This window comes from Nerophis ophidion, linkage group LG23, assembly GCF_033978795.1.
Source record: "Nerophis ophidion isolate RoL-2023_Sa linkage group LG23, RoL_Noph_v1.0, whole genome shotgun sequence".
In the NCBI taxonomy this organism is placed as follows: Eukaryota; Metazoa; Chordata; class Actinopteri; order Syngnathiformes; family Syngnathidae; genus Nerophis; species Nerophis ophidion.
The window spans coordinates 38,469,770-38,484,769 of NC_084633.1; the positions used below are offsets into that span (position 1 = coordinate 38,469,770).

Below are 15,000 nucleotides of genomic sequence, written 5' to 3' on the forward strand. Positions count from 1 at the left end.
AGGAGTACGAGATACTAGGTACCAGGAGTACTAGATATCAGGGAACCAGGAGTTTTAAAGTAAGACGACTCTCATCTAAGATGTCCATCTATGGTACGAAACACATGTAACACTGCACAGCAGTTATGTCATATTGCACAGCAGTGATGTCATATTGCACAGCAGTGATGTCATATTGCACAGCAGTGATGTCATATTGCACAGCAGTGATGTCATATTGCACAGCAGTGATGTCATATTGCACAGCAGTGATGTCATATTGCACAGCAGTGATGTCATATTGCACAGCAGTTATGTCATATTGCACAGCAGTGATGTCATATTGCACAGCAGTGATGTCATATTGCACAGCAGTGATGTCATATTGCACAGCAGTTATGTCATATTGCACAGCAGTTATGTCATATTGCACAGCAGTGATGTCATATTGCACAGCAGTGATGTCATATTGCACAGCAGTGATGTCATATTGCACAGCAGTTATGTCATATTGCACAGCAGTTATGTCATATTGCACAGCAGTGATGTCATATTGCACAGCAGTGATGTCATATTGCACGGCAGTGATGTCATATTGCACAGCAGTTATGTCATATTGCACGGCAGTGATGTCATATTGCACAGCAGTTATGTCATATTGCACAGCAGTGATGTCATATTGCACAGCAGTTATGTCATATTGCACAGCAGTTATGTCATATTGCACAGCAGTTATGTCATATTGCACAGCAGTGATGTCATATTGCACAGCAGTGATGTCATATTGCACAGCAGTGATGTCATATTGCACAGCAGGTATGTCATATTGCACAGCAGTTATGTCATATTGCACAGCAGTTATGTCATATTGCACAGCAGGTATGTCATATTGCACAGCAGTTATGTCATATTGCACAGCAGTTATGTCATATTGCACAGTAGTTATGTCATATTGCACAGCAGTTATGTCATATTGCACAGCAGTTATGTCATATTGCACAGCAGTTATGTCATATTGCACAGTAGTTATGTCATATTGCACAGTAGTTATGTCATATTGCACAGCAGTTATGTCATATTGCACAGCAGTTATGTCATATTGCACAGTAGTTATGTCATATTGCACAGTAGTTATGTCATATTGCACAGCAGTTATGTCATATTGCACAGTAGTTATGTCATATTGCACAGCAGTTATGTTATATTGCACAGTAGTTATGTCATATTGCACAGTAGTTATGTCATATTGCACAGCAGTTATGTCATATTGCACAGCAGTGATGTCATATTGCACAGCAGTGATGTCATATTGCACAGCAGTGATGTCATATTGCACAGCAGTGATGTCATATTGCACAGCAGTTATGTCATATTGCACAGCAGTTATGTCATATTGCACAGCAGTGATGTCATATTGCACAGCAGTGATGTCATATTGCACAGCAGTGATGTCATATTGCACAGCAGTTATGTCATATTGCACAGCAGTTATGTCATATTGCACAGCAGTGATGTCATATTGCACAGCAGTGATGTCATATTGCACGGCAGTGATGTCATATTGCACAGCAGTTATGTCATATTGCACGGCAGTGATGTCATATTGCACAGCAGTTATGTCATATTGCACAGCAGTGATGTCATATTGCACAGCAGTTATGTCATATTGCACAGCAGTTATGTCATATTGCACAGCAGTTATGTCATATTGCACAGCAGTGATGTCATATTGCACAGCAGTGATGTCATATTGCACAGCAGTGATGTCATATTGCACAGCAGTGATGTCATATTGCACAGTAGTTATGTCATATTGCACAGCAGTTATGTCATATTGCACAGCAGGTATGTCATATTGCACAGCAGTTATGTCATATTGCACAGCAGTTATGTCATATTGCACAGTAGTTATGTCATATTGCACAGCAGTTATGTCATATTGCACAGCAGTTATGTCATATTGCACAGCAGTTATGTCATATTGCACAGTAGTTATGTCATATTGCACAGTAGTTATGTCATATTGCACAGCAGTTATGTCATATTGCACAGCAGTTATGTCATATTGCACAGTAGTTATGTCATATTGCACAGTAGTTATGTCATATTGCACAGCAGTTATGTCATATTGCACAGTAGTTATGTCATATTGCACAGCAGTTATGTTATATTGCACAGTAGTTATGTCATATTGCACAGCAGTTATGTCATATTGCACAGCAGTGATGTCATATTGCACAGCAGTGATGTCATATTGCACAGCAGTGATGTCATATTGCACAGCAGTGATGTCATATTGCACAGCAGTTATGTCATATTGCACAGCAGTGATGTCATATTGCACATGGGTTAATTTAAAAGTGCAAGTGGTTAATTGCCATGATTAAGTCAGAGAACACCCCCGCTCTCCACCACATGGTTCCTTCCAGGGCAGCTGGTCACGTGACTTGTTCCCTCTCGCCATCTTCCCTGCTGCACCTGCCTCCTATCTCCTATCTCATATCTCCTGTCTCCTGTCTCCTACCTCCTGTCTCCTCTCTCCTGTCTCCTATCTGCTGTCTCCTACCTCCTCTGTCCTGCCTGGTGTCCGGTGTCCGGTGTCTGGTATCCGGTGTGACCCGCAGCGGTGTTGGAAGCTCCAGTGGAGGCGGAGAAGAGAGGAGAGAGGAGCAGGGTGTCCCTCGGCTGCTTGTGTCGGTGAGGAAGTAGGACCATGTCGGAGGAGGAAAGGCCCGAGTACTCCTCCTTCTTCGCCGTCATGGGAGCCTCGGCGGCCATGGTCTTCAGCGGTAACCTCAACTACTACTACTACTACTACCTTTCATCTTACACTACTACTACCTTTCATCTTCTACTACTACTACCTTTCATCTTCTACTACTACCTTTCATCTTCTACTACTACTACCTCTCATCTTACTACTACTACCTTTCATATCTTACTACTACTACCTTTCATCTTCTACTACTACTACCTTTCATCTTCTACTACCTCTCATCTTCTACTACTACTACCTCTCATCTTACTACTACTACCTTTCATATCTTACTACTACTACCTTTCATATCTTACTACTACTACCTTTCATCTTAAAACTACCTCATCTTACTACTACCTTTCATCTTACTACTACTATTACTACTACCTTTCATCTTACTACTACTACCTTTCATCTTACTACTACTACATTTAATCTTACTACTACTACCTTTCATCTTACTACTACTACCTTTCATCTTATTACTACTACCTTTCATATCTTACTACTACTACCTTTCATCTTACTACTACCTTTCATCTTACTACTACTACCTTTCATATCTTACTACTACTACCTTTCATCTTAAAACTACCTCATCTTACTACTACCTTTCATCTTACTACTACTATTACTACTACCTTTCATCTTACTACTACCTTTCATCTTACTACTACTACCTTTCATCTTACTACTACCTTTCATCTTACTACTACCTTTCATCTTACTACTACTACCTTTCATCTTACTACTACTACGTTTCATCTTACTACTACTACCTTTCATATCTTACTACTACTACCTTTCATATCTTACTACTACTACCTTTCATCTTACTACTACTACCTTTCATCTTACTACTACATTTCATCTTACTACTACTACTACCTTTAATCTTACTCCTACTACCTTTAATCTTACTACTACCTTTCATCTTACTACTACTACTACCACCTTTCATCTTACAACTATCTTTAATCTTACTACTACCCATCTTACTACTACTACTCCCACCTTTCATCTTACTACTACTACCTTTAATCTTACTATTACTACCTTTCATCTTACTACTACCCTTAATCTTACTACTACCCTTAATCTTACTACTACCCATCTGACTACTACCCATCTGACTACTACTACTACCACCTTTCATCTTACTAGTACTACTACTACCACCTTTAATCTTACTACTACTACTACCTTTAATTTTACTACCACCCATCTTACTACTACCACCTTTAATCTTACTACTACTACCACCTTTAATCTTAATACTACTACCTTTAATCTTACTACTACTATCTATCATCTTACTAATACTACTACTACCACCTTTCATCTTACCACTACCTTTAATCTTACAACTACCCATCTTACTACTACTACTACCACCTTTCATCTTACTACTACCTTTAATCTTACAACTACCCATCTTACTACTACTACTACCACCTTTAATCTTACTACTACTACCTTTAATCTTACTACTACTGCTTTTAATCTTACTACTATAACCTTTCATCTTACTACTACCTTTCATCTTACTACTACTACCTTTCATCTTACTACTACCCATCTTACTACTACTACCGTTAATCTTACTACTACTACTACCTTTCATATTACTACTATTACTACCACCTTTCATCTTACTACTACTACCTTTAATCTTACTACTACCCATCTTACTACTACTACCACCTTTCATCTTACTACTACTACCTTTAATCTTACTACTACCCATCTTACTACTACTACCACCTTTCATCTTACTACTACTACCTTTAATCTTACTACTACCCATCTTACTACTACTACCACCTTTCATCTTACTACTACTACCTTTAATCTTACTACTACTACCTTTCATCTTACTACTACCACATTTCATCTTACTGTTACTATCTTTCATCTTCATACCGTGACTAACTACCTTTCATCTTACGGTTACTAACTACTTTTCATCTTCATACTGTGACTACCTTTCCTCTTAGTGTTACTACCTTCATCTTCATACTGTGTGAATAACTACCTTTCATCATACTGTTACTAACTACCTTCATCTTCATACTGTATGACTAACTACTTTTCATCATACTGTTACTAACTACCTTCATCTTCATACTGTATGAATAACTACCTTTCATCATACTGTTACTAACTACCTTCATCTTCATACTGTGTGAATAACTACCTTTCATCATACTGTGACTAACTACCTTTCCTCTTCATACTGTGACTAACTACCTTTCCTCTTCATACTGTCACTAACTACCTTTCATCTTATTGTTACTGACTACTTTTCATCTTCGTTGTCACACCAATGGATCATGTTTTGTTTTGTCATGTTATGTTTTTGATTTTGGACATTCAGTCACGTTTTCAACTTCCTGGTTTTGTTTGTTTCCATGCCAACTCATTAGTTTTCACCTGTCATGTCCCTGTTCTCAGCCTCACACCTGTTTTCACTAATGATCACAGCTATTTAAGTCACTCTTTTTCTTGTCTTCGTCCTGGGATCTTCACACTCGCACACACGCTACCCATGATGCACCTCCTTCATGCCCTCGTCCATAGTTCCATGCCGTGTACGTTTTTGTATTCATGCCATGTGCTAGTTTTGTTTGTTTGTTGGGACGGCGTGGCGCAGTGGTCCAGTGGCCGTGCGCAACCCGAGGGTCACTGGTTCAAATCCCACCTAGAACCAACCTCGTCACGTCCGTTGTGTCCTGAGCAAGACACTTCACCCTTGCTCCTGATGGGTGCTGGTTGGCGCCTTGCATGGCAGCTCCCTCCATCAGTGTGTGAATGGGTAAATGTGGAAGTAGTGTCAAAGCGCTTTGAGTACCTTGAAGGTAGAAAAGCGCTATACAAGTACAACCCATTTATTTATTTATTTATAGTTTATTATTATTCATGCTAATCGAGCAAGTGTTTTTGTTTCATGTTTGTAGTTTGCAGCATTTATGCTAGTCTTTTGTTTGTTCATAGCCAGGTGTCTGTACCTCCTTGTGAGCGCCCATCCATCCATCCATCATCTTCCGCTTATCCGAGGTCGGGTCGCGGGGGCAACAGCCTAAGCAGGGAAACCCAGACTTCCCTCTCCCCAGCCACTTCGTCTAGCTCCTCCCGGGGGATCCCGAGGCGTTCCCAGGCCAGCCGGGAGACATAGTCTTCCCAACGTGTCCTGGGTCTTCCCCGTGGCCTCCTACCGGTTGGACGTGCCCTAAACACCTCCCTAGGGAGGCGTTCGGGTGGCATCCTGACCAGATACCCGAACCACCTCATCTGGCTCCTCTCCATGTGGAGGAGCAGCGGCTTTACTTTGAGTTCCTCCCGGATGGCAGAGCTTCTCACCCTATCTCTAAGGGAGAGACCCGCCACACGGCGGAGGAAACTCATTTGGGCCGCTTGTACCCGTGATCTTATCCTTTCGGTCATGACCCAAAGCTCATGACCATAGGTGAGGATGGGAACGTAGATCGACCGGTAAATTGAGAGCTTTGCCTTCCGGCTCAGCTCCTTCTTCACCACAACGGATCGGTACAACGTCCGCATTACTGAAGACGCCGCACCGATCCGCCTGTCGATCTCACGATCCACTCTTCCCTCACTCGTGAACAAGACTCCTAGGTACTTGAACTCCTCCACTTGGGGTGGGGTCTCCTCCCCAACCCGGAGATGGCACTCCACCCTTTTCCGGGCGAGAACCATGGACTCGGACTTGGAGGTGCTGATTCTCATTCCGGTCGCTTCACACTCGGCTGCGAACCGATCCAGTGAGAGCTGAAGATCCCGGTCAGATGAAGCCATCAGGACCACATCATCTGCAAAAAGCAGAGACCTAATCCTGCGGTCACCAAACCGGAACCCCTCAACGCCTTGACTGCGCCTAGAAATTCTGTCCATAAAAGTTATGAATAGAATCGGTGACAAAGGACAGCCTTGGCGGAGTCCAACCCTCACTGGAAATGTGTTCGACTTACTGCCGGCAATGCGGACCAAGCTCTGACACTGATCATACAGGGAGTGGACCGCCACAATAAGACAGTCCGATACCCCATACTCTCTGAGCACTCCCCACAGGACTTCCCGAGGGACACGGTCGAATGCCTTCTCCAAGTCCACAAAGCACATGTAGACTGGTTGGGCAAACTCCCATGCACCCTCAAGAACCCTGCCGAGAGTATAGAGCTGGTCCACAGTTCCACGACCAGGACGAAAACCACACTGTTCCTCCTGAATCCGAGGTTCGACTATCCGACGTAGCCTCCTCTCCAGTACACCTGAATAAACCTTACCGGGAAGGCTGTGAGCGCCCTTAGTTTGTTTATTTGTCCTTATAGTTTTAAATAAACGACCATGTACTCACGTCCACGTCTCGCTCGTGCTGATTCTCATCTGCGTCGAAGAATACAATCCACGTCCAAGCCTTGTTGTGACATTCATACTGGTGACTAACTGCCTTTCATCTTACTGTTACTCACTCCTACCCACTTCTCCAAAGTGGGTAGGAGTGAGGTGTGATCTGGGGTGGAGGTCTGGAAGTAACCTGACTAGCTTGTTCGAGGATGTTTGGAGTCTAGATTTGAGGGTCTTGGAGGTGCTGGGGTACCAGGAGGTGCAAGCGTGACGGAAAGGAAGGCAGAAAGTAAATGTCAGCACATGGAAACACTGCAACTATGTCAACAAACACATTGAAGACTTCACAATAAGATGTTACTAATCATCAATATGTAAGAAATGCTTCATCAAGTGTAATAAACTAGTGCACCATGTCCACATGTAGACACCTGAGAAGAAGTATTTTCTGCAGGTTTAGTGGCAGGAAGTTACAGCTGTGCTCTAAAGGGTGAGCTATGGTGGTGTGTAGTTAGCGCTCTTGCCTTGCATCATGTCCAGATTACATAGGTCTGACTACAGTTGCTTTGGACAAATCCCCCAAAAGTGACTTTTCCTCTTTGATCCACCATTTCTTCATTTTGGACTTTCTCTTCTCACTCCACGCAAAGACTGATTGTCGATACTGTCCCCCGATTGGCTGTTAGCGTGTCACATGATCATTTCCTTTGTTCATGCAACCAACCTTGCTAACCACACTTTACCTTTCTTCCCACCAAGAAGGAAAATCAATTGCCCTGATTCAGCAAACACATTTCTCAATGACATCATCCTGTGTCTATGGGATATACTTATGACATCCTCCTGTGTCTATGGGATATATATGACATCATTCTGTGTCTATGGGATATATATGACATCATCTTTTGTCCATGGGATATATATGACATCATCCTTTATCTATGGTATATATATGACATCATCCTGTGTCTATGGGATATATTTATGACATCATTCTGTGTCTATGGGATATATATGACATCATCTTTTGTCCATGGGATATATATGACATCATCCTTTATCTATGGTATATATATGACATCATCCTGTGTCTATGGGATATATATATGACATCATCCTGTGTCTATGGGATATAGTCGACATCATTCTGTGTCTATGGGATATATTTATGACATCATCCTGTGTATATGGGGTATATATGACATCATCCTGTGTCTATGGGATATATTTGACATCATTCTGTGTCTATGGGATATATTTATGACATCATCCTGTGTCTATGGGATATATATAACATCATCCTGTGTCTATGGGATATATTTGACATCATTCTGTGTCTATGGGATATATTTATGACATCATCCTGTGTCTATGGGATATATATGACATCATCCTGTGTCTATGGGGATATATATTGATATGGTTGTATCCCCCAGCCCAAATATCAAGTGTCCTCTAACAAAGAGTTACCTTGTACAATGCTCATGCATAACACATTGATTTGCAACATGGCTAACATTTATCACTTCTACTCCCGACCCTTTTGTTCCCACAGCTCTGGGCGCGGCGTACGGGACAGCAAAGAGCGGCACGGGCATCGCCGCCATGTCGGTAATGCGGCCCGAGCTCATCATGAAGTCCATCATCCCCGTGGTCATGGCGGGCATCATCGCCATCTACGGGCTGGTGGTGGCGGTGCTGATAGCCAACAACATCTCTGAGAGGGTCACTCTCTACAAGTAAGATGTCTTTATTTGGCATGCTGAGTCACACACTTAGAACCACGGCCACTACCGATCAAATAATGTTGCTTTTACTGACACTGACTGGCCACACTAGTTGGTTCAATGTGAAGAGATGGTACGCTCTTTACAAAGATTACAATGCTTGCTTTCCATCCAACTGTCATGATCCGCTACTTGGATCATGGCATATTCTGGTTTGTTCTGTTATTTTGTCTTCCTTAGTTCCTGGTGGCACTTGCTGTTTTGTTCTGTTGCCATAGTTACATATTAGTGTCACCTGCCTTGTGTTTTTGACGCACACCTGCCTCCTAATTTCTGTCCCTATTTAAGCCTGCCCTTTTTTGTCATTCGTCCTCGCAGTCTAATTTGCTGTCCAATGCAACTGGTGATGTCGCTACCCCCGCTTGTGGTAAAGACTTTGTGTTTGTTAGCTTCCATGCTATGCCTGTGTTTGTTTACATGCTAACGTTTTCAGTTATTTCGAGCTCCCACACTAGTTCCGTTGGTTTTGTCTCTAGTGCCTTTGTGCAAGTGTTTTCTGTTCCTAGTCTGTTTCGTAATATAAATAAATCATAATTTCTTACCTTCCGCCTGCATCAACGAGAGAACGTAACCGCATTGCCAGATAGGCGTCACACCAACAATAAAACAATCATGTCTTTACAAAGATTACAATGTTTGCTTTCATCCAACAATATTACAATGAAGGTCCACTTCCTGGTACTTGGGAATCCACACCACTACTCAAACATTCCAATTTAATACTGTTTTTGGTATTAAGCTCATTTTTGATTGCAACATTTAAAAGGTATTCTTGGAATTTTGTTACTCGTTGACAATTATTATGAAAGACATGACGACGGATGTATTTTTTTTAATGCGGTTATTAAACTTGTAGATAAAAGTCTGCTTCCAAGCGAGCCAAAAGGAAGTCCTCTAATCCAGCCATTAAAAAAACATGCATAAGGCACCAACAATACATCTGGTGACTTGAAGATGAAGAAGTATTGGTGATATTGTTGTTATAAGCACACACACTATTTCAACAGCACCTGCAGTGAGTGGACTTGTCCAAAAGATGGCGCCATAGCACAAACAGTAACAACACACCTAAGTATCTTAGCTTGTTTTTTTCTTTTAAGTATTAGCATTAATAAATTAGCTGCACCATTTTACAAGCCGCAGGGTTCCTAGCGTAAGAAAAAAGTAGCCGCTTATGGTGCTTGTTACTCGGGATGTAGCGCTATAAAAATGTTGTATCAGGGTTATTGGCACCACAATGTTGTATCAGGGTTATTGGCACCACAATGTAGTATCAGCGTTATTGGCACCACAATGTTGTATCAGGGTTATTGGCACCACAGTGTTGTATCAGGGTTATTGGCACCACAATGTAGTATCAGCGTTATTGGCACCACAATGTTGTATCAGGGTTATTGGCACCACAGTGTTGTATCAGGGTTATTGGCACCACAATGTAGTATCAGCGTTATTGGCACCACAATGTTGTATCAGGGTTATTGGCACCACAATGTTGTATCAGCGTTATTGGCACCACAATGTTGTATCAGCGTTATTGGCACCACAATGTTGTATCAGCGTTATTGGCACCACAATGTTGTATCAGGGTTATTGGCACCACAATGTTGTATCAGGGTTATTGGCACCACAATGTTGTATCAGGGTTATTGGCACCACAATGTTGTATCAGGGTTATTGGCACCACAATGTTGTATCAGGGTTATTGGCACCACAATGTTGTATCAGGGTTATTGGCACCACAATGTTGTATCAGGGTTATTGGCACCACAATGTAGTATCAGCGTTATTGGCACCACAATGTTGTATCAGGGTTATTGGCACCACAGTGTTGTATCAGGGTTATTGGCACCACAATGTAGTATCAGCGTTATTGGCACCACAATGTTGTATCAGGGTTATTGGCACCACAGTGTTGTATCAGGGTTATTGGCACCACAATGTAGTATCAGCGTTATTGGCACCACAATGTTGTATCAGGGTTATTGGCACCACAGTGTTGTATCAGGGTTATTGGCACCACAATGTAGTATCAGCGTTATTGGCACCACAATGTTGTATCAGGGTTATTGGCACCACAATGTTGTATCAGCGTTATTGGCACCACAATGTTGTATCAGCGTTATTGGCACCACAATGTTGTATCAGCGTTATTGGCACCACAATGTTGTATCAGGGTTATTGGCACCACAATGTTGTATCAGGGTTATTGGCACCACAATGTTGTATCAGGGTTATTGGCACCACAATGTTGTATCAGGGTTATTGGCACCACAATGTTGTATCAGGGTTATTGGCACCACAATGTTGTATCAGCGTTATTGGCACCACAACGTTGTATCAGCGTTATTGGCACCACAATGTTGTATCAGGGTTATTGGCACCACAATGTTGTATCAGGGTTATTGGCACCACAACGTTGTATCAGCGTTATTGGCACCACAACGTTGTATCAGCGTTATTGGCACCACAATGTTGTACCCTTGCGACCCCAAAAGGGAATAAGCGGTAGTAAATAGACGGATGGATGGATATGTTGATCTGGAACAGAAATGAGGATATCGATTGATTTTGAACAAAAATTCTGATATATTTTGATATGGATAAAAAAAAGAGGATATATATTGATGTGGAACAAAAATGAGAATGTATATTGATCTGGAGCAAAAATGAGAATATATATTATTCTGGAACAAAATTTCAGATATATGTAATGATGTGGATCAAAAAAATGCGGATATACATTGATGTGGAACAAAAATAAGGATATATATTGATGAGGAACAAAAAATCTGATATTGATGTGGAACAAAAATAAGGATATATGTTGATGTGGAACAAAAATTCCGATATTGATGTGGAACAAAAACAGGATATACATTGATTTGGAACAAAAATTCTGATATATTTTGATATGGAGCAAATATTCCGATATATATATATTGATGTGGATAAAAAAGAGGATATATATTGATGTGGAACAAAAATGAGAATATATATTGATCTGGAGCAAAAATGAGAATATTTATTAATCTGGAACAAAAATTCAGATATGAATATTGATGTGGATCAAAAAATGAGGATATATATTGATGTGGAGCAAAAATTATATGTATTGATGTGGAACGAATATAAGGATATATATTTATGTGGAACAAAAATTCCGATATTGATGTGAAACAAATTCAACTATATATTGATGTGGAACAAAAATTCTGCAATATTTTGATGTGGGGGAAAAAATTAGTATATATATTTTGGTGTTGAACCAAAAATTGGGATATATAACTGATATGGAACAAAAATTATATATATTGATGTGGAACAAAAATAGAGATATATATTGACGTGGAACAAAAATGGGGATATATTTTGATGTGGAACACAAACTCCGATATTAATGTGAAACAAAAATGAAGACGTGTATTGATGTGGAACAAAATGGATATATATTTTAATGTGGAACACAAATGGGGATTATATAATGATTTGGAACAAAAATGAGGATATATATATATATATATATAGATGTGGGAAAAAAATTCTGAAATTTTGATGTGGAACAAAAAAAATGCAGATATATATTGATGTAGAATAAAAATTCATATATTTATTGATGTGGGAAAAAATGAGGATACATATTGATGTGGAATAAACATTTATATATTTATTGATGTGGGGGGAAAAATGGCGATATATATTGATGTGGAACAAAAATGGTGATATACATATTTATGTGGAGCAAAAATTATATATATTGATGTGGAACAAATATAAGGATATATATTTATGCGGAACAAAAATTCCGATATTGATCCATCCATCCATTTTCTACCACTTATTCCCATTCGGGGTCGCGGGGGGCGCTGGCGCCTATCTCAGCTACAATCGGGCGGAAAGCGGGGTACACCCTGGTGAAACAAAAATTCAACTATATATTGATGTGGAACAAAAATTCCGCAATATTTTGATGCGGGACAAAAAATGAGGATATATATTTTGGTGTGGAACCAAAAATTGGGATATATAACTGATATGGAACAAAAAATATGTATATTGATGTGGAACAAAAATAGAGATATGTATTGATGTGGAACAAAAATGGGGATATTTTGATGTGGAACACAAACTCCGATATTAATGTGTAACAAAAATGAGGATGTATATTGATGTGGAACAAAATGGACATATATTTTGATGTGGAACAAAAATGGGGATTATATAATGATTTGGAACAAAAATGAGGATATATATATATGGATGTGGGGAAAAAAAATCTGAAATATTGATGTGGAACAAAAAAAATGCGGATTGATATTGATGTAGAGTAAAAATTCATATATTTATTGATGTGGGAAAAAATGAGGATACACATTGATGTGGAATAAACATTTATATATTTATTGATGTGGGGGGGAAATGGCGATATATATTGATGTGGAACAAAAATGAGGGAACGTTTTCTGGCCCAGCCCTAGTCTCATACGATTGTGCAGGTGTCCCTAATGTTTTGGCTGATGAGCGTGTTCCAAGCAACCAGGTGGCCTGGTCTCAGTCCGGTCTCGGTCCGGTCTCGGTCCGGTCTCGGTCCGGTCTCAGTGTGCAGCGTCCCAGACCTGGACAAGGTGGTGATGTCGCTGTCTTCCCTCCACCAGGAGCTTCCTGCATCTAGGAGCCGGTCTGAGCGTGGGTCTTAGCGGTCTGGCGGCCGGCTTCGCCATCGGCATCGTAGGAGACGCCGGCGTGAGAGGCACGGCCCAGCAGCCCCGCCTCTTCGTGGGCATGATCCTGATCCTGATCTTCGCCGAGGTGCTGGGGCTCTACGGCCTGATCGTGGCGCTCATCCTGTCCACCAAATAAATCATTCCACATCCAAAAGCAGCCAGAATAAAAGCAACTTCCATGACACAAAGCGGCCCTGACAGGACGGGATGGCCTCAGTCTAGTCCTGCTGGGACCCGGCAGTCTAGTCGGTGGTTGCAGCCATCCAGTGGTGTCAGGTGCAAGGTCCAAGGTGAAGTGTGCTGTGAGTATCTCTTCAGTGGTCTACCCACAATGCATCAGTGTTTACCTTCCTCTTCTGTTCGGGGGACCTTTTCTTTATTTCATCACAGCAGGGTTTTTTTTTTTTTGCTTTTTGCTGAAAGCTGTGAGGATTTTGACTTCATGAAAGTTGTCTAAATGGAATATTATATCACGTGTGTGTGTTGTTAGTAATCGCACTGTTGGGTGTCATGTGCTTTATGGTGTGTGTGTGTTCAATATCAAACACGTATCCTTGTAGTGCTGCTACTTTTGTACTGTACTCGTCAAATTTCAAAATAAAAGTCATCTTCCTCAACAAACAAACACTCTGCTGTGGTGTCTTTTGTCCATACAATTGTTATAAGTACACCTCTGCATAACAGAGTTAGGAAAATAAAATAGTCAACAACTAAACCAAGGGATAAAATATATTAATATATATATTATTCATCTTATACAAGTAGTTTAATGTTGCGAGGCTGATGTGAAAAATTAATTTTTTGTTTTACTATCGTTGTAAACTCCCGGAAGTGGAAGTGGTGCCCTCCATCCGCCTGCATGTTAATGTTAACTCCCGGAAGTGGTGCCCTCCATCCGCCTGCATGTTAATGTTAACTCCCGGAAGTGGTGCCCTCCATCCGCCTGCATGTTATTGTTTCCCCTCACTGATGAAAGTAGCTCATTTCCAGTCACGCAGTCCTTTCCCCTGCGTGGACGATGTGGAGATAAGTTTCTTCACTGAAGAACATTTGTTGTTCGCCAGCCGGCAGGTAACTACGTTTTATACTCACCTTAGCGAGCATGCTAGGTTAGCATCTCACTTCTGTACATTTTACAACCCTTTTGTCGCCTCTCGTCCGTGAAATGATTTGACATTTTGGCGAAAAGAACAGATTTAAATGTGGGAATTCCATTCAAAATGTTCCAATGCCATCATGTATTATTCCTACGAGTTATAACTTGATAGCCAGCGGCTAGCTGTTAGCTTGGCTGCATCGACATAGTCGTCTCTAAATGTGGACATCTATACCTGGCAACATAGTTTTCAACGTGCATATACACTTGGCAACATAGTTTTAAACATGCATA

At 40.9% G+C, this 15,000-nt stretch overlaps 2 protein-coding genes across 5 annotated transcripts in view; both read left to right on the forward strand.

Annotated features, from left to right (window-relative positions):
* Positions 1–2,331: 2,331 nt before the first annotated feature.
* On the forward strand, positions 2,332–14,235 carry atp6v0ca (ATPase H+ transporting V0 subunit ca). Its single transcript, XM_061884455.1, has 3 exons — positions 2,332–2,768; positions 8,658–8,841; positions 13,542–14,235. Exons 1-3 carry the CDS (start codon positions 2,693–2,695, stop codon positions 13,744–13,746), a joined length of 465 nt encoding a protein of 154 aa, XP_061740439.1. The 5' UTR covers positions 2,332–2,692; the 3' UTR covers positions 13,747–14,235.
* Positions 14,236–14,499: 264 nt separating this feature from the next.
* Positions 14,500–15,000, forward strand: part of spsb3a (splA/ryanodine receptor domain and SOCS box containing 3a) — a 32,595-nt gene continuing 32,094 nt past the window's right edge. For all 4 annotated transcript variants that reach the window (XR_009803810.1, XR_009803811.1, XM_061884448.1 and 1 more), the window contains exon 1: positions 14,500–14,681. The gene's annotated coding sequence lies outside the window, so the exon portion shown is untranslated. The remainder of the gene's footprint in view (positions 14,682–15,000) is intronic.